At 44.9% G+C, this 19,555-nt stretch overlaps 1 protein-coding gene and 1 long non-coding RNA gene across 2 annotated transcripts in view; both read right to left on the minus strand.

Annotated features, from left to right (window-relative positions):
- The window catches only part of LOC310646683, an 86,691-nt gene that overhangs the window by 65,402 nt on the left and 1,734 nt on the right, over positions 1-19,555 (minus strand). The gene's annotated exons all lie outside the window — the stretch shown is intronic.
- Positions 6,417-19,485, minus strand: BRI3BP (BRI3 binding protein; the record flags this gene model as incomplete). Its single annotated transcript, XM_083373384.1, has 4 exons — positions 6,417-7,522; positions 9,304-9,406; positions 16,183-16,624; positions 19,364-19,485. 4 exons carry the CDS (start codon positions 19,483-19,485, stop codon positions 7,107-7,109), a joined length of 1,083 nt encoding a protein of 360 aa, XP_083229510.1. The 3' UTR covers positions 6,417-7,106.

Genomic DNA, 19,555 nt, shown 5'->3' on the forward strand with positions numbered 1-19,555 from the left:
GATCGCCTTGCAGTCCAAGGGACTTGCAGGAGTCTTCTCCAGCACCATAGCTCAAAGTCCTCAATTCTTTGGCGCTCGGCCTTTCTTATGGTCCAACTTTCACTGCCATACATTGCAACTGGGAAGAAAGACCATAGCCTTGACTATACGCACTTTTGTTGACAGGGTGATGTCTCTGCTTTTTAGTGTGCTGTCTAGATTTGCCATGGCTTTCCTCCCCAGGAGCAAGCATCTTTTAATTTCTTGGCTACAGTCCCCATCTGTAGGGATCTTGGATCTTTTGGCTTCCTACTTTAGCATTCCAATCCCCCATGATGATAAGGACATCATTTTTTGGTGTTAGGTCTATAAGGTGTTGTAGGGCTTCATAGAACTGGTCAATTTCATCCTCTTCAGCACCGGTGGTTGGGGCATAGACTTGGACTACTGTGATATTGAATGGTTTGCCTTGGATTTGAACTGAGATCATTCTGTCATTTTGAGGATTGTATCCCAGTATCGCTTTTCCTACTCTTTTATTGACTATGAAGGCTACTCCATTTCTTCTAAGGGATTCTTGCCCGCAGTAGTATACCTGATGGTCATCTGAATTAAATTCACCCATTCCTGTCCATTTTAGTTCGCTGATACCTAAGATGTCGATGTTCAGTCTTGTCATCTCTTGTTTGACCACGTCCAGCTTGCCTTGATTCATGGATCTTACATTCCAGGTTCCTATGGAGAAAAAATCTTTACAGCATCGGACTTTCCTTTCACCACCAGACACATCCACAGCTGAGCGTCCTTTGGCCCAGTCGTTTCATTCTTTCTGGCGCTACTAGTACTAGCCCTCTGCTCTTCCCCAGTAGCATATTGGACGCCTTCCGACCTGAGGGGCTCATCTTCCAGCGACATATCATTTTGCCTTTTGGTAATCCCCTTCATGGATTACTGCCTTGTTGTGGCAAAGGGGCTTGCGTAATTCAATGAAGCTATGAGCTATGCCGTGCAGGGCCACCCAAGACGGAAAGGTCATAGCAGAGAGTTCTGACAAAACGTGATCCACTGGAGAAGGAAAAGGCAGCCCACTCCAGTATCTTTGCCATGGAAACCCTATGGACAGTACTTTGGACTACAGGTCCCATTAGCCGGCCTTTCGGGGGGTGGTGGTGATGGGGATTGCCTCTCTTGCAACAGATTGCCCTTCTGGTTGGTGGGTTAGTGGGTCGTCCCTTCCACCTAAGATTCAAAGCTCTTTTTCTGTTTTTTGTTTGCTTCTTCTCCACCCTGTCACAATCTTGCCAGGCAGCCCTTGGTTTTATTTTGAATTTGTTATTTTTTTTCCAGTCTTTTTTTCTTTAAGAAAAAAAATCCAGGACTGGTTTGTTTTGCATTGTTTTGCTTTGTTTTCTAGGGATTCTGCTAAAATGTTATATTAGAGTTTCTCATACCTAGCGTCTTGCCCAGTGAAAGAAATTGACTGAAATTTGAAACTATTTCTTCCTTTTTCTATTATTGGAACTCTTCCCTACTACCCATAGTTAAATGTTTTCAAAAGAGGTCTGATATATTTATATCCCCATCATAAGGATTTTAATAAGTTTTAATGAGACGCCTCTCAACATTTCCCACCAAGTTGCGCCATCCAGACAGGGTAGGACAACGACCTGTTTTTCTTTATTGAGAAAAATATTCCAGCAGTGTTCAACAAATCACCGTGAAGAGACGAATACCTTCTTGTTAAGCCATTTTCTTCGGATGGGTAGAAGAAAAGAACATTTTGCTAGTGACTGCAGAGACCACAACGTCAAAATATTCTCACAAATTCTTGGTCTTGGCACGAAGGCAACACTTTCTGAACTGGGTCTGATACGTTCTTGCTTAAAGGAATTGCAAATGATTGTGTGGGCGTGGCTGTGGTGGTAAAGGCAGACTGGGTGGGACTAAAAAGTTCAATCAATCAATTCCAACTTTGCAAAATCTTTATTTTCCCCGTGAGAAGTTGAAATTGATTGAACTTTTTTTTTTTTCACACAGCAGCGGAGGCCTAAAGCGAAAAGGTTTCATAAAACCCAGCTGAAGGACTAGGACTGGGGCGACGGTGTGCACGCCCACAGAGAGGGCTCTGCATGCCACCTGTGGCAAGCGTGCCCTAGGTTCGTCACCACGGGACTAGCCAAACCCAAGTTCTGCAGCTGTTCAAATCCTGCAGACTGCCAACGGGCGGTTTATTTTAATTAATATTTTTAATTAATAAAAGCAAACCACCTTATTCATGGAGGTGGCATCTCTGCTACCTTTTTCCTTTTCCTTGCACTGAGTTTACGTGGTTTCATTTTTTTTCCCCCCACAACAAAATCAGGATTCTGCATTCAGAGCCCAGCAAAGTAGGCATTAAAATCTTCCATCAGCTCCAGATGATAAATCAGTAAAAAGTTTTGTTTGGAATTCGTTGTGGTGGATGAGTGCGTGAAGTCACTGAAAGTTTCAAATCTGCTAAGAATGCAAAGCCAGATTCTTTGCAAGGCAGTGTGCAAATTGATCAGATAGATAGACAGATAGATAGATAGATGATAGATAGATAGATAGATAGATAGATAGATAGATAGATAGATAGATAGATAGACAGACAGTGCTTTTTTGTCATAGAATGAACCGGAATAGAGTTCTGGCACCTTTTTTCAACGGATTTTCCAGATTTTAAAAGTAACTTTTGAAAATTTGATGTTTGGTCCACGTGGACTTGAATCGGCCCGGTCAAGCATAGCAGCTCGGTGGCAAAATCATTAAAACAGTAGAGGCAGGCTGCTTGTGTGTCGAATCCGATGCATGTGTACTTCGTATGCGCTGGTTGTGATGCGCTGCTTGGCTTGTGGTACTGCTCGGCTTGTAATTGGTCGTGTGATCGCGCGTTGGATGCTTACTGCGGGCAGCGACCATTATGTTTCGTTACACCACTGATGTTTGTGGGTGTGTGTACAGTGATCGACTACATGCGAAAAATAAATTATTTTTTAAAAAATTGGTGAATTTAAAATCTTTTTTTAAATTTTTAGCGTAAAATTTACTATGAACATTTGCCTTAAATACAATAAATCAAATTTATGTTAAGAACTGAATATATAATTTTTTAAATAAAAGATTAACAAGATGTGAGTTCCGGCACCTTTTTTTCCTTACAAAAAAGATATAGACAGACAGACAGACACAGACACGCGCGCACACACACACACACACACACACAAAAGATACTGTTGCAAAAACTACAGTAAACATTTAAAGTTTATTTGGTCACCACGCCATAATTCAATTGTGACATCAGTCTACAAACAATTCACTATGTAGAAGTACATAGGTCTGGTGATCAGATAATAAATAAAGGCATGGACAATTTCTCCCCCCCCCCAAATCTTCACAGTTATTCAACAGCATCATTCATAGAACTAAGGTTTTATTAAGATCATCGATTGAAAGGAGGCCTACGACACTTCCTTCTCACCAAAATCATGTTTTTTTTTCCTTAAACAAAACACATATTTTTGTCATACAGACTTTTAAAAAACAACTTAATACTTAGGAGATCAGATGTCCAGATAGGATAATCAATCACTATACTCAGTGCAGATACAGTTATGATCCATATATATATGGATCTGCTTTTACAACAGAAAAAAAGAGTCATTTTTAAACATGGCACTTGGCAACAAGGATCTAGGAAATCAACGAAGCAGTATTAAGTTGCATGCAAAATGTAAGAAAGATTAAAGATCTTTAAAAGAAGCAGAAGATGATAGAATCTTAGCTGCAAAATACAAATTAACCAGCAAAAAAAAAACACTACACCTTCATCAACAACAAAAAAAATTATAACTCACAGCAGAAACATAAAAGCAGCCCACAATTCTGTAAAGCAGCTTTGGGGGGAAAAACCCTAATCATATCCCAAAAGACAAAAGTATCACATTGTTTTAGCGCACGTTTGCACACAATATTCCAAAACCTAAGACAACTTTAAAAAAAAACTCATTAAATTCAGTAGTTCTTCTCTATTTCTTGGCCAGGCTGATATGCCTCAATCAACCATGATAATTACACGGATGGTTTACAAACCAACGCCTGCACAAGACTGGAATTCTGGGATGGGGAAAAAATTCCCTTCAGCTGCCATTGTTGTAATATTCCAGCCAGATTGGGGTTTGTTTAAGAAATTAAAGCTGGTCCATTTATTGAACAAAAACCATCCTAGGAATGTAAAAATCTTGGCAAAGTGGAATTTTAGCTTGTCTAATACCTATTAACTACACAAGAGGATTGGCTTTGTATATTCTTGCCTTATTTAAGGAATGCAAGACCCATTCATTTTCTCCGCTCCAGCGTCTAGTATGTTGCTTCCATTTATATCATTGTGGTTAGTTCTAACCTGAATTACACATATAATCTGAAGGGCAATCCAAGTCAGAATTAACCAAGATCAGCTGACATTGCAATGAGGGGAAAATTATTTGCAGTGTTTGTAACAGTAAGCTGGCATGCAATGCAAAACTGTTTTTCTAAACGGTTAGGAATTAAAAACAGTGCAAATCCAACCTTAATTCAGCCTGGGGAAAAATTGGAACCAATTCAAACACTGTAAGGTTAGTAAGAAAAGAATTGCAGCTGGTTAGTTTGAACATTTCACCTCTGCTTCCCTGAATGACAAATCAAATTAAAAACTTTATTATTGCCCATGGCCAACACGGTGCAATATAGCTTCCTCGAACTATATGTTGAATAAATAGAACACAAATCCCCGTTTTCTGCAAAGTGGGCTATTTTCTAGGTCTCTAGATGAACAAAGGTGGAAAAAAAACACACCACTATGGTACTATCCACAAGAGAAGTGAAGAGTAACAAGAAGAAAAATAAAGCAGAAAAAAGTCCATCCACATTTGCATTTTTATAGAATAAGGAGGGGGGAATACCTTAAGGTCACCTTCACCTTCAAAACTCTGCAAGGAAATGGCAAGAATGGTCTATTTCAAGTATAATAGTTTGTGCTCCTGTTTAATTTAAATAAAAGAGAACTTTATTTAGCCAAATCTGCACCAAGGCAGCAGGGGCAATATATATCTCTATATTCTTTTTTCCACTACAGCCTTTATACAAAACAAAATGCTGTGTATATCAAATCTATTTATACATATACATATATATATTTACTAGCTCCCGCATCACCACTATGGGAAGCTGATTTAAAGGACGGAGTTCATCTCAGCCAATGTTCAATTTCAAGTTGCCTTTTCTTTATTTTAAGAAGTTTGATCATGGAAGAAAAGAGGTGGCTTTCTGCTTTCCAGAGGATCTTCATTTTGGAATGATTGGGACCCGGTGGCAACCTTCAAAAAATGCTGGGGGAAAAAAAACAAAGGATTTTTTTCTGGACGGAAGGAGACACTTGCCAACTCACAAGCTTTGAAAAGTCTGTAATGTCATTTAGATCAGAACAGATATATACACACCATTGAGTCTCATCCAGGCAAACTAATTGCCCACTTCCACAGGCACAAAAATAAAATAAAAAGGGGGGGGGGGACACAAGGTCAGGTGATGCTAAATATTCCAACAGGTTCCAGTTTTCCCAGGAAATGACAGGCTGCGGAGTAACGTAACCAAAAAGAGTTATGTGGTTGCTGAGGTTAGAAACACATGGGGGGGGAGTTAATTCTTTGAAACTGGCCCTGACGGTTTAATATTTTACGGGCGCCATTTTACACCAAATGGACATTTTTCCCCCCGTAGCCAACCAAATTAGCCACTCCACTTTTTAAAGGACTGAACACAATCGGGTCCTCCGTTTTATCTATTGTGGGGGAAAAAAAAAAGATTTGGGATAGATGAGCGAAGCACAGACCCTTCTAGAGGATTTTATGGAATTTATTGCCACGTTAATCCTGAGAAAGATTCCTGTATTCCACTTTTTTCCTTTTTCATTTTTTTTGCAATCCTTTTTTCATCTGTCGCCAATCGTGGTTGAGTCAAGGTGGGCTTATTTCTGCCTTTCTCTCTTTTCAAGCAATGTGTAATTTCGATAGGAATGTAACTTCCATTCTGAAAAGCCAACTTCTCTTCCGCTGTTACGCACCCAGGACTGTCCTCCATAGCTAATTTTATCTGACCGACAAGGTCTTTTGCTTAAGTTGTGCCAAGGAAGACGAGCAAGAAAGAAGATTTTAGCAGGAGAGGAAGGTGGACTCTCTCTCTCTCTCTCTCTCTCTCTGTGTGTGTGTGTGTGTGTGTGTAGGCCACGGGTAGGCAACCTTGGCTCTTTTATGACTCGTGGACTTCAACTCCCAGAATTCCTGAGTCAGCATGACTCAGCTTGGAAACTCCCTTTTCCCTCAGCATGGCTGGCTCAGGAATTCTGGGAGTTGAAGTCCACGAGTCATAAAAGAGCCAAGGTTGCCTACTCCTAGTGTAGGCAAAAGAAAGGCCCAAATTTGTAATGAAACTGACAGGAGAAAAACAACAACACAGAAGCACTTTTGATGCTCGTGGCTGACATCCCAAGGATGCAACACATCTTGCTTTCAAAATTTAGGGGGAACGATATATGGATCTGACTCAAACATATTATTTTCCCTCTGCAATTATGTGACAAAGATGAAACGAGGCACAAAATGAAATTATGACTGACGGCAGGATGGAAAAAAGAAGGCAAGAAAAACTGATCCTCATAACTCTTGGTCGAATCCTTCACGCTTCCTTCCTTCTTTCTGAAGATGAGGTTGGTGTCCAGTGTACAGAGAATTTTGTCGCTTGAAACGAACAACTTCACGGGCCTTTATCAAATCTCCCTCTCTCTTCTCTTCTTCTTTTTTTTTTTTTTTTTAGAAAAGATGTTTCAAACGTTTGGAAAACAGCAGATAAAACCCTACTCACAGGAGAACATCTCTGAATGTACAGCTAAATCTATCTTACAAGTTAATTAATGTTTCGTTCAGGGTATGGACAGGTAAGCTACGCACAAAGAATTAAAACGGCCAGATGGCGCACACTTCCTTTACCCCAAAGTCCGCCTCGTGGTGGATGAGGCGTGCTGATTGACCGGATCTCCTGTCTTTGTTCCCGCATGAAGCGTGACTTTCCTGTTAGTCGCCTCCTCGGTCCAGGTTCTCGATCACGCGAGACAGACGGATGTTCAGAAGCCTGATCTGGCTGTCCAGGTGATCGATCTTCTCCTCCAGGGTATTGTGGCTGTTCCTCCGCCAATAGAAGCTCACGGGACCAGTCATGAAGTAGACGGCGACCACGAAGCAGAGGGGAAGGACGGCGTGTTCGGGCTCGCTCTCATATTTCTGGAGGATGTAGACGCAGGAAAGAGCGAAGAGGACAATCCGGATGATCCAGAAGAAACGGCCGCACAGGACGTGCAGGAGATAGAAGAAGAATCCCAAGAGCAGAGACACGAACCAATAAGCCAACAAGATGGCCCCGATCAGCAGAAGGGCCCGAGCGGGATTGTTGGCTAGAGCGGTGTGGCTGAAATAATGGGTCAAGTTGGATCCTGGAAAAATCGAAGCAGAAACTGTCAACGCTCACTCCGCCAAGATCGACAATTGAAAAAAAAAACATTCATCGGATTTTACGGCTGTATATACCAGGGGTCTTCAAACTTGGCCCTTTTATGACTTGTGGACTTGAACTCCCAGAATTCCTCAGCCAGCCTGGCTGAGGAATTCTGGGAGTTGAAGTCCACAAGTCATAAAAGGGCCAAGTTTGAAGACCCCTGGTACATACCCTATTGTTCCCGAAAATAAGACCTATCCAGAAAATAAGGCTTAGCATGATTTTTCAGGATGCTCGTAATATAAGCCCTACCACCCCAAAAATAAGCCCCAGTGAAGATCGTCAGCCAGACAGATGCATTTACCGTGTCTCCCTGAAAATAAGATGGGGTCTTAAATTAATTTTTGCTCCAAAAGATGCTTTAGAACTATTTTCCTGTTAGGACTTATTTTCAGGGAAACATGGTAGTACATCCTCTGCAACACATGATGGACGGATTGAATTATTAAATAATATTAATATATAATTAAATATAAATAAATAATATTATTGACATTGTTTGAATAAATGTAGATTGTTGCGCATGAAAAAAATGAGACACTGCCTGAAAGTAAGCCCCAATGCATCTTTTGGAGATAATAATAATAATAATAATAATAATAATAATAATAACAACAACAACAACAACAATAACAACAACAACAACAATAATAATAATTTGGAAGGGGCCTTGGAGGTCATCTAGTCCAACCCCCTGCTCAGGCAGGAAACCCTATACTGTACTATTTCAGACAACATGAGTAGATGGTCAGTGGCGTGGTGGCCTAGAGGCGGAGCTCTCGCCTGCCAATCAGGAGGCTGTGAGTTTTGGTCCTAGGCAGCGGCAGATATTTCTCTCTCTGGGCCCGATGAGTCTGCTGTGAACACCCTGTAGGTGTCAGGAAGGGCATCCAGCCTGTAAATGCTCAACTCCATTTAGTCTCCCCGACTCCACCCCGATGCAAGGGATTACAGGGTTGTTAAAAGAAAAGAAAAATAGGTAGTCCTCAACTTACAACAATTTGTTTAGTGGCTGTTTAAAATTACGACAGCACTGAAAAAGCAACTTTCAAGCGGTCCTCGTATTGACGTCCCCAGGTCAAAATCCGGGTGTTTGGTAATCTCAGCATCCTGGGGTCATGTAATGGCCATTTGTGACCTTCCCAGACAGGCAAAGTCAAGGGGGTGAACCAGATTCACTTAATGAGTGCATGTTTTACTTAACAACCGCAGTGATTTGTTTAACCATGGCAGAAAAGATTCTAAAATCAGGCACGACCCACTTCAGAAGGGTTTTTTTTCCCTTTTTTTTCCAAAGCCGTTTGGAATCAATGGAAAAAAATCCTGTTTTTCCCCATTTTTTTTCTGTTGTTTTCCAGGCCTTCCTGTCTCTAACAACCATTTGACAGCTCCTTCAGTATCCAGCTGTTGACTATAATCTTGCTTCATTCCATGATTTTAACAACTAGGCCTGATAAGATTGAGTTTTCTGAGAACTACTGAAACTCAACATCAAACCCACTCAATTAACTATAAAATATCCACGTTAAATAACCTGCCTTTATAGCAAGGGACTCTTCACAAATTATTATTTTCCTTATTTGACTGAGGTGAAATGGAGTTGCTCGACAGTCGGGTGGGTGGCTGGCACATAAATGTAATAATCAAACAAAAATAAATAAAATCAAAATAAGGTTGGGGAACAAGAGGACCGTCTCAGCTACTGTTTTGCCCACCTACCATCAATTCCAAGGACATCTAGAAGATCTGTCCATATTCTCCAGAATGTATCTACAAGAATGTCCACTCCGTACACGAATCGCTCCGTCAGTCTGGAGAAAAACTAGAAAGGCAAAATATAAAGACTCTTTTCATCCTCTACAATTTTGTTTCTTAGGGAAGAATTTCAGTTTTTAGACTAGGATAGGATAGGATAGTTGGAAGGGACCTTGGAGGTCTTTTAGTCTAACCCCCTACTCAGGCAGGAAACCCTATTTCAGACAAATGGTTGTCCAATCTTCTTAAAAACTTCCAGGTTTGGAGCTTTCACAACTGCTTCTATGTCTTTCTAAGCCAGGGTTTCCTGACTTTGCAACTTTAAGACTTGTGAACTTCAGTTCCCAGAATTTCTCAGCCCGCCAGGACTTGCCTCACCCACACTTGAAAGAGAAAGCGACAAAAAGACACAGCAGGAAGGTATTTATGAATCATTATCCTGGATTTTGAACCCCATATCTGCACAGGGCGGCGTTCCTTTCATGTGCTCCCAACGGCTGAAAAGCTGTGATGGGGAAAAAGCAGCAAAGAACCAACTTCCAGGAAGCAATATACTGTATATATATATACTGCTCAAAACAATAAAGGGAACACTTAAACAACACAATGTACTGTATTTAATAGTAGGATGTCTTATCTTATGTTCGCTTTATACACACACACACACACACACACACACACTTACACAGTGTGTGTGTGTGTGTGTGTGTGTGTGTGTCTATGGGACACGGTGGCTCAGTGGGTTAGGACGCTGAACTTGTCGATCGGAAGGTCAGCAGTTTGGTGCGTCGAATCCCGAGTGCCACGTATAACAGAGTGAGCGCCTGTTCGCCTGTTACTCGTCCCAGCTTCTGCCAACCTAGCAGTTTGAAAGCACGTAAAAATGCAAGTAGAAAAATAGGGACCACTACGGTGGGAAGGTAACAGCGTTCCATGCGCCTTTGGCGTCTAGTCATGCCGGCCACAGGACCACGGAGATGTCCTCGGACAAGCGCTGGCTCTTCGGCTTTGAAATGGAGATGAGCACCGGCCCCTAGAGATGGAAACGACTAGCATGCATGTGCGGGGGAACCTTTACCTTTACACTCTCTCTCTCTCTCTCTCTCTCTCTCTCTCTCTCTCACTCTCACTCTCTCTCTCTATTTTGTTGTTAGCTGCGAAGTCGTGTCCGACCCATCGCGACCCTATGGACAACATTCCTCCAGGCCTTCCTGTCCTCTACCATCTTCTGGAGTCCATTTAAGCTCACGCCTACTGCTTCAGTGACTCCATCCAGCCACCTCATTCTCTGTCGTCCCCTTCTTCTCTTGCCCTCAATCTTTCCCAGCATTAGGCTCTTCTCCAGTGAGTCCTTCCTTCTCATTAGGTGGCCAAAGTATTTGAGTTTTAGCTTCAGGATCTGGCCTTCTAAAGAGCAGTCAGGATTGATCTCCTCTAGGACTGACCGATTTGATCGCCTTGCAGTCCAAGGGACTCGCAGGAGTCTTCTCCAGCACCACAGTTCAAAGGCCTCAATTCTTTGGCGCTCAGCCTTTCTTATGGTCCAACTTTCACTGCCATACATTGCAACTGGGAAGACCATAGCCTTGACTATACGCACTTTTGTTGACAGGGTGATGTCTCTGCTTTTTAGTGTGCTGTCTAGATTTGCCATGGCTTTCCTTCCGAGGAGCAAGCGTCTTTTAATTTCTTGGCTACAGTCCCCATCTGCAGTGATCTTGGAGCCCAGGAAAATAAAATCTGTCACTACCTCCATTTCTTCCCCATCTATTTGCCAGGAACTGAGAGGGCCAGATGCCATGATCTTGGTTTTCTTAATGTTAAGTTTCAACCCAAGTTTTGCACTCTCCTGCTTCACCCGCAACAAGAGGCTCTTTAGTTCTTCTTCACTTTCTGCCATTAGAGTGGTATCATCTGCGTATCTTAGGTTGTTGATATTTCTTCCGGCAATCTTAATTCCAACTTTTGAATCATCTAGCCCTGCCTTTCTCATGATGTGCTCTGCATATAAGTTAAATAGGCAGGGCGAAAGTATACAGCCTTGCCGGACTCCTTTCCCAATTTTGAACCAATCAGTGGTTCCATGTCCAGTTCTCACTGTTGCTTCTTGACCCGCATATAAGTTTTTCAAGAGACAAATAAGATGGTCTGGTACTCCCATCTCTTTAAGAACTTGCCACAGTTTGTTATGATCCACACAATCAAAGGCTTTAGCATAGTCAATGAAGCAGAAGTAGATGTTTTTCTGGAACTCCCTAGCTTTCTCCATGATCCAGCGTATGTTGGCAATTTGATCTCTAGTTCCTCTGCCTCTTCGAAATCCTGCCTGTACTTCTGGTAGTTCTCGATCCACATACTGCTGAAGTCTAGCTTGTAGGATTTTAAGCATGACTTTACTAGCATGAGAAATGAGTGCAATGGTGCGATAGTTTGAACATTCTTTGGCACTGCCCTTCTTTGGAATTGGGATGTAAACTGATCTTTTCCAATCCTGTGGCCACTGTTGAGTTTTCCAAATTTGCTGGCAGATTGAGTGTAGCACTTTTACTGCACTGTCTTTTAAGATTTTGAACAGCTCAGCTGGAATACTGTCACCTCCACTAGCTTTGTTGTTGCTCAGCTTTTCTAAGGCCCACTTCACTTCACATTCTAGGATGTCTGGCTCGAGGTCAGTGACCAACTCATTGTGATTATCTAGGACGTTAAGCTCATTCTTGTATAGTTCTTCTGTGTAATTTTGCCACCTCTTCTTAATCTCTTCTGCCTCTGTTAGGTCCCTACCATTTTGGTCCTTTATCATGCCCATTTTTGCATTAAACGTTCCCTTCATCTCTCCAATTTTCTTGAAAAGATCTCTGGTCCTCCCTATTCTATTGTTTTCTTCTATTTCTTTGCACTGTTCATTTAAGAAGGCATTCTTATCTCTTCTAGCTATTCTCTGGAATTCTGCATTCAATTGGGCATATCTATGTTTTTCTCCCTTGCCTTTCGCTTCCCTCCTTTCCTCAGCTATTTGCAAAGCTTCCTCAGACAGCCATTTTGCTTTCTTGCATTTCTTTTTCTTTGGGATGGTTTTGGTTGCTACCTGTTGTACAATGTCGCGAACCTCTGTCCATAGTTCTTCAGGCACTCTATCTATCAGATCTAATTCCTTAAATCTATTTGTCACCTCTACTGTATATTCAACAGGGATATGATTTAATTCATACCTGAGTGGCCTAGTGCTTTTCCCTACTTTCTTCAGTTTAAGCCTAAACTTTGCAAGGAGAAGCTCATGGTCTGAGCCACAGTCAGCTCCTGGTCTTGTTTTTACTGACTGTATGGAGCTTCTCCATCTTTGGCTGCAGAGCATATAGTCAATCTGATTTCTGTGTTGACCGTCTGGTGATGTCCATGTGTAGAGCCGTCTCTTGGGTTGTTGGAAAAGAGTGTTTGCTATGACCATCGTATTCTCTTGACAAAATTCTATCAGCCTGTGCCCTGCTTCATTTTGTACTCCAAGGCCAAACTTGCCTGTTATTCCGCTTATCTTTTGGCTTCCTACTTTAGCATTCCAATCCCCCATGATGATAAGGACATCATTTTTGGGTGTTAGTTCTATAAGGTGCTGTAGGGCTTCATAGAACCGGTCAATTTCATCCTCTTCAGCACTGGTGGTTGGGGCATAGACTTGGACTACTGTGATATTGAATGGTTTGCCTTGGATTCGAACTGAGATCATTCTGTCATTTTGAGGATTGTATCCTAGTATTGCTTTTCCTACTCTTTTATTGACTATGAAGGCTACTCCATTTCTTCTGAGGGATTCTTGTCCGCAGTAGTATACCTGATGGTCATCTGAATTAAATTCACCCATTCCTGTCCATTTTAGTTCGCTGATACCTAAGATGTCGATGTTCAGTCTTGTCATCTCTTGTTTCACCACGTCCAGCTTTCCTTGATTCATGGATCTTACATTCCAGGTTCCTATGGAGAAAAAATCTTTACAGCATCGGACTTTCCTTTCACCACCAGACACATCCACAGCTGAGCGTCCTTTCGGCTTTGGCCCAGTCGCTTCATTCTTTCTGGCGCTACTAGTACTAGCCCTCTGCTCTTCCCCAGTAGCATATTGGACACCTTCCGACCTGAGGGGCTCATCTTCCAGCGTCATATCGTTTTGCCTTTTGGTACTGTCCATAGGGTTTTCATGGCAAAGATACTGGAGTGGGTTGCCATTTCCTTCTCCAGTGGATCACGTTTTGTCAGAACTCTCGGCTATGACCTGTCCGTCTTGGGTGGCCCTGCACGGCATAGCTCATAGCTTCATTGAATTACGCAAGCCCCTTCGCCATGACAAGGCAGTAATCCATGAAGGGGTCTCTCTCTCTATATATATATATATACATACATACACACACACAAACAGACACACACACATATAGATAGATATAGATATATAGACATAGATATAGATATATAGATATAGATAGATATACATATATATAGATATCTGGGAAAGGATTTTTGTCAATGAAGGTTAAGCCAAAAGAGATTCCTTGCATTCTTTGGTCTTCCTTTGGTTTTGGATGTTTTTTCCTTCAAAAGGAAAGGAAAAGTGCCATAGTTCACTCACGGAAAGTCTCGGGTGCAAGAAAGAACATGGATGGGCCCAGAAGGACATCCAGGAGAAGACAATTGAGCATTCCTTGCTACAGTCATATCCACCATCTTCTCCACCCTGACAAAAGTTCCTCCCGCCAGAATTTTGTCCAAGCATCTCATGACAATTACTGTGCAATATTAATATCCCCTCCTAATGGGTCCTCCTTTTTTCCCCCCAAGCCTTGAGCGACTCATTATGTGGCATCAAGTTGGTGCTGAGGTGGAAACCCTCAAGATCTGTCTTCTCCTGGATGAACGAGCAGCACATCTTCTCCCGTTTCTCCTAAACCTTTCCCATCATCACCATCAGGTCAATTTCCAGTAGGCGCCTCAACTGGGCCAACCGGGGCACCAAATACCTCCGGTTGTCACCCCCATGGCCACGTTCACTTTCATGACCATCCCCACCATCATCAGCTTAACTTTCCCGTGGGTGTCCCAACTGGGCCAACCATCACTATCACCATCGCCACAACCATCATGACCATCATAATCACCATCGCCACCATTATCATCACCATCACCATTATAATCATTATCACCATCATCACCCCAACCATCACCCCCATTATAACCATCATCACCATCAGCACAACCACGCCACCATTATCATCGCCATCACCACCATTATAACCATTGTCACCCTCATCACCACTACCATCACCATCATCATCACCACCAAGACCATCAGGTCATCTTGTGGGCCCCCAATCAGGTCAACCAGGACCTCCAACCTCTCTGATCACCCTCATCACCATCACCACCAGGACCATGTTCACTCATCAGAGGCCCCCATCATAATCATATTAGTACCGCTTTATAAAACCCGAGTAAGGCCACACCTGGAATCCTGCATCCAGTTTTGGTCACCACATTACAAAAAAAAAAAAATAATGTTGAGAGTTTGGAAAAAATTCAGATAAGAGCAACTAAGATGGTCCAAGGCCTGGAGACCAACACATACGAAGAACGGCTGCGGGACTTGGGTTTGGCTAGTCTAGAGAAAAGAAGAAATAGGGGTGACATGACAGCAGTGATCCCGTATCTGAGGGGCTGCCACAAAGAAGAGGGGGGCAGGTTGCTCACCAAAGCACCAGAGGGAAGGACAAGAAACAATGGTTGGAAACTAATGAAGAAGAGAAGCAACCTGGAATTAAGGAGAAACTTCCTGACAGTGAGGACAATCAACCAGTGGAACAGCTTCCCTCCAGAAGTTGTGGGTGCTCCATCGCTGGTGGCTTTTACAGATAGACTGGACAACCACCTACTGAAATGGTCTAGGCCAGGGGTAGGCAACCTCGGCTCTTTTATGACTCGTGGACTCCAACTCCCAGAATTCCTGAGTCAGCTATGCTGACTCAGGAATTCTGGGAGTTGGAGTCCACGAGTCATAAAAGAGCCGAGGTTGCCTACCCCTGGTCTAGGCTAGGGTTGTCCTGCTTGAGCAGGGGGCTGGACTTAGAAGACCTCCAAGGTCCCTTCCGGCTCTGTTCCCATTGATTGATCATCATCCCCGCCATCATCGCGCCCTCCACCGCCCATCAGGTGCCACCAGGAGCCCCCCCCAACCTCTTTGCTCATCTTCATGCGCCCTTACCAGGTCACCTTTACAGCGGGCACCCAATTGCATCGGGGTGGAGTCGGGGAGACTAAATGGAGTTGAGCATTTACAGGCTGGATGCCCTTCCTGACACCTACAGGGTGTTCACAGCAGACTCATGGGGGCCAAAGAGAGAAATATCTGCCGCTGCCTAGGACCAAAACTCACAGCCTCCTGATTGGCAGGCGAGAGCTCCGCCTCTAGGCCACCACGCCACTGACCATCTACTCATGTTGTCTGAAATGGTATAGGGTTTCCTGCCTGAGCAGGGGGTTGGACTAGAAGACCTCCAAGGTCCCTTCCGGCTCTGTTCCCATTGATTGATCATCATCCCCACCATCATCGCGCCCTCCACCGCCCATCAGGTGCCACCAGGAGCCCCCCAACCTCTTTGCTCATCTTCATGCGCCCTACCAGGTCACCTTTACAGCGGGCACCCAATTGGGCCAGCCAGGAGCGCTCCAATCGCCCTCCGGGGCGCCCACGCCAAAGTCGGGGACCCCCTTCTGCACCCCCACGGGACCAAAGCCCCCAGACCCTCCCTCTTCCCCGCTCCCTTCCCCTTCCCCGTTTGCCGGGACCCTCCGGGCGCCGCTCACCTTCTGCAGGGCGCGCACGTTCTCCTCGCCCAGAAGGCCGCTGGCGCCCTGGTAGACCCCGCTGGCCGCCCGCCGGAGGCTGTTCTGCTTGTCGGCGGCCCGGGACCCCCGCGCCCCCCGCGCCCCCGGCCCGGCAAGCAGCAGCAGCAGCAGCAGCAAGAGCAGCGCGCTCCGGCTCGCCATGGCGCTCCTGGCTCCTTCGTGCGCTCCAGCCGGGCGCGCTGGGCTGGGCTGGCGGCTTGCTCCGCCCCGGCTCGGCTCCCGGCTCGGCCGCTCTCGCCCGGCCGGGCAGCGCTCTCTCGCGGCCGAGGAGGTTCCAGCGCCGGCTCCGCAGGGAGAGAAGAGGCGAGGCGAGGCGAGGCGTTTCTCTCTGGGCTGTGCGCGCTTGGCGCTCTTGGCGAGCTCCCGGACCCCTCTTGGCGACCCCCGTGGAGACCCGGGCCTGGGCCGGGGGAGGGGAAAGTTTGGGGGTTTTTTTATTGAAAAGTTTTACAGTGCATTTTATTTATAACAAAACAAAACCCCTCCCAACCCCCTCCCCTCTTCCCAGCCCTCCCCAACCCCTCCCTCCCTCCCCCCTCCCCGACTTCCCAGAGCTCAATACAAGGTATAAAAGTAGAAACACTCATAATCTACCCTATGCAAACAACAAGAAACTGTGAAATCTATCGCACTCTCACTCTTATAAAATGACTGCAAGCAATATAAATATCAAAGTTTGGGGTTTTAAAACAGAGGGTGCTGGGGAATTTTGGCAGGCCCTCCAAGAGGAAGGGAAAGAAGGAGACAGGGAGGGAAAGAAGGGCAGGAAAAGCCAGAAGGGAGAAAAATGCGAGGAGAGCAGGGATGATCTCAAAATGGGTTCAGCTAACAGTTGAAGCCTGATGCAAGCCAGCCTTAGGTGCGACTGTACAATCTCAGCTGAGTATCTATAGGTCAGTCAATATGAGTGGAGCTTTCAGTTTCCCAAATTCTATGGACAAGCCTATCAATATCGTTTTTAGATAAAGAGGTGTTGTTCGTATATTGCAGTTTTAATTGATGATCTCCGAGGTTGGTTTCAAAGGGGAGCTGAGAATGTATTGTCAGTGTTGACTGATGGTCGAGTCGGTCCCTCATTTCATCCGGGTTTATCTTAATTTTCAAATTGGATTCTTCCTTCCTTCATCCCTCTATTCCTTTCTTCCTCCCTCCCTCTATTCCTTCTTCCTAGTTTTGCTTCCCTCCCTCCTTCCTTCTTGCCACATCTTCCTTCCTTCCTTCCTTCCTTCCTTCCTTCCTTCCTTCCTTCCTTCCTTCCTTCCTTCCTTCCTTCCTTCCTTCTTCAAACCACCCTAGGCAAACCAACTAGATTAATGATCATCTAGGCTTTTAACCACCATCAGAAAGGGGGAAAGAATTCTGCTGGAGATTCAACTTAACCTGTCACTGAATGAACCATCATCAAACCAACTAGATTAATGATCATCTAGGCTTTTACCCACCATCAGAAAGGGGGAAAGAATTCTGCTGGAGATTCAACTTAACCTGTCACTGAATGAACCAGCATCAAACCAACTAGATTAATGATCATCTAGGCTTTTAGCCACCATCAGAAAGGGGGAAAGAATTCTGCTGGAGATACAACTTAACCTGTCACTGAATGAACCATCATCGGTGCAAAGATGAAGGTTGGGTTTGCCCCACTCCCTTAAACCAGCATTTCTCAATCTTACTTGAAGATGGGTGGATTTTGATTCCCAGAATTCCCCCCACCTATCCCACCCCCCATCTTCAAGCTGCCAACGTTGAGAAACCCTGGCTTAGATCCATAATTGTGTGTCATTGTGTAATTGTCCAACAGAGTCAGGAGGTGACCCAAGGTGATCCAAGCACCTTTGGTGGCCTACTCTTCAGTTGAGTCAACATTGCATTGTCTCTGCCCCACCTCTGCCCACCTTCTAAATCCACCCATCCAACTTTCTTTTTTTAGCAACTTTCAAAATATCAAGGCTACTCGGGTTCAAAAGGGATAGTGACCTAACCTCTCTCTCTTTCAGGTTTGTCCATCGGCTCACCCCATCCTGAGCTTCGTTGCCAAAGGGTTGCAACAACACCTTGTTGACTGAAGATCTCTCTTTTTTTTAGCCGGCCAAACATTTCTTAAATTCTGCTCGCCAAGGCTGGATGTGCAAATCAAAAATCAATCAGTTTCCCAGATCTTCCCCCTGTGGCTGGGTGTGCAAATCAAAGTAAATCAGTTTCCCAAATCCTCCTCCTTGTGGCTGGGTGTGCAAACCAAAACGGCTCAGTTCTACAAACGTTCCTCTTCCCCCTGGGCTGGGTGTGCAAATCAAAATCAACCAGCTCCCCAAATCCTCCTCCTTGTGGCTGGGTGTGCAAATCAAAACGGCTCAGTTCTACAAACCCTCCTCTTCCCCCTGGGCTGGGTGCGCAAATCAAAATCAACCAGCTCCCCAAATCCTCCTCTTCCCCCTGGGCTGGGTGTGCAAATCAAAATCAACCAGCTCCCCAAATGCTCCTCTTCCTCCTGGGCTGGGTGTGCAAATCAAAGTAAATCAGTTTCCCAAATCCTCCTCTTCCCCCTGGGCTGGGTGTGCAAATCAAAATCAACCATCTCCCCAAATCCTCCTCTTCCCCCTGGGCTGGGTGTGCAAATCAAAATCAACCAGCTCCCCAAATCCTCCTCCTTGTGGCTGGGTGTGCAAACCAAAATGGCTCAGTTCTACAAACCCTCCTCTTCCCCCTGGGCTGGGTGTGCAAATCAAAATCAACCAGCTCCCCAAATGCTCCTCTTCCTCCTGGGCTGGGTGTGCAAATCAAAGTAAATCAGTTTCCCAAATCCTCCTCTTCCCCCTGGGCTGGGTGTGCAAATCAAAATCAACCAGCTCCCCAAATGCTCCTCTTCCTCCTGGGCTGGGTGTGCAAATCAAAGTAAATCAGTTTCCCAAATCCTCCTCTTCCCCCTGGGTTGGGTGTGCAAATCAAAATCAACCGGCTCCCCAAATCCTCCTTCCCCCCCCCCCCCGCCACAGTTTGAGTGTGCAAATCAAACCCGATCAATGGACTTCCACAATCTTTTTCTCCCTACCATTAAAGCTGAGCTCTGATTGGGCACACCTCTCCCCATCTCTGGCACCCATTGGCCTTCCCGGAGCGAGTGCCAGCAAACGTCTCCTACCTGATTGGTGGAGGAGGCCCACGGCCTGCTGCAGCCCTCCCATCGTTTTGCTGGATGGCCCATGCTGAAGACTCTGGGCTGATGTGGGGCCAGACCCAGATCCACCAATGGGGGGGCTGCATTCTGGTTGTGGTGCAGTGATGCCATGGATCCATCCGCCCTGCTGCTGAAGGTGCCAGCTCCTGGGGGTTG

The sequence above is a fragment of the Vipera ursinii genome (assembly GCF_947247035.1).
Source record: "Vipera ursinii genome assembly, chromosome: 14".
In the NCBI taxonomy this organism is placed as follows: Eukaryota; Metazoa; Chordata; class Lepidosauria; order Squamata; family Viperidae; genus Vipera; species Vipera ursinii.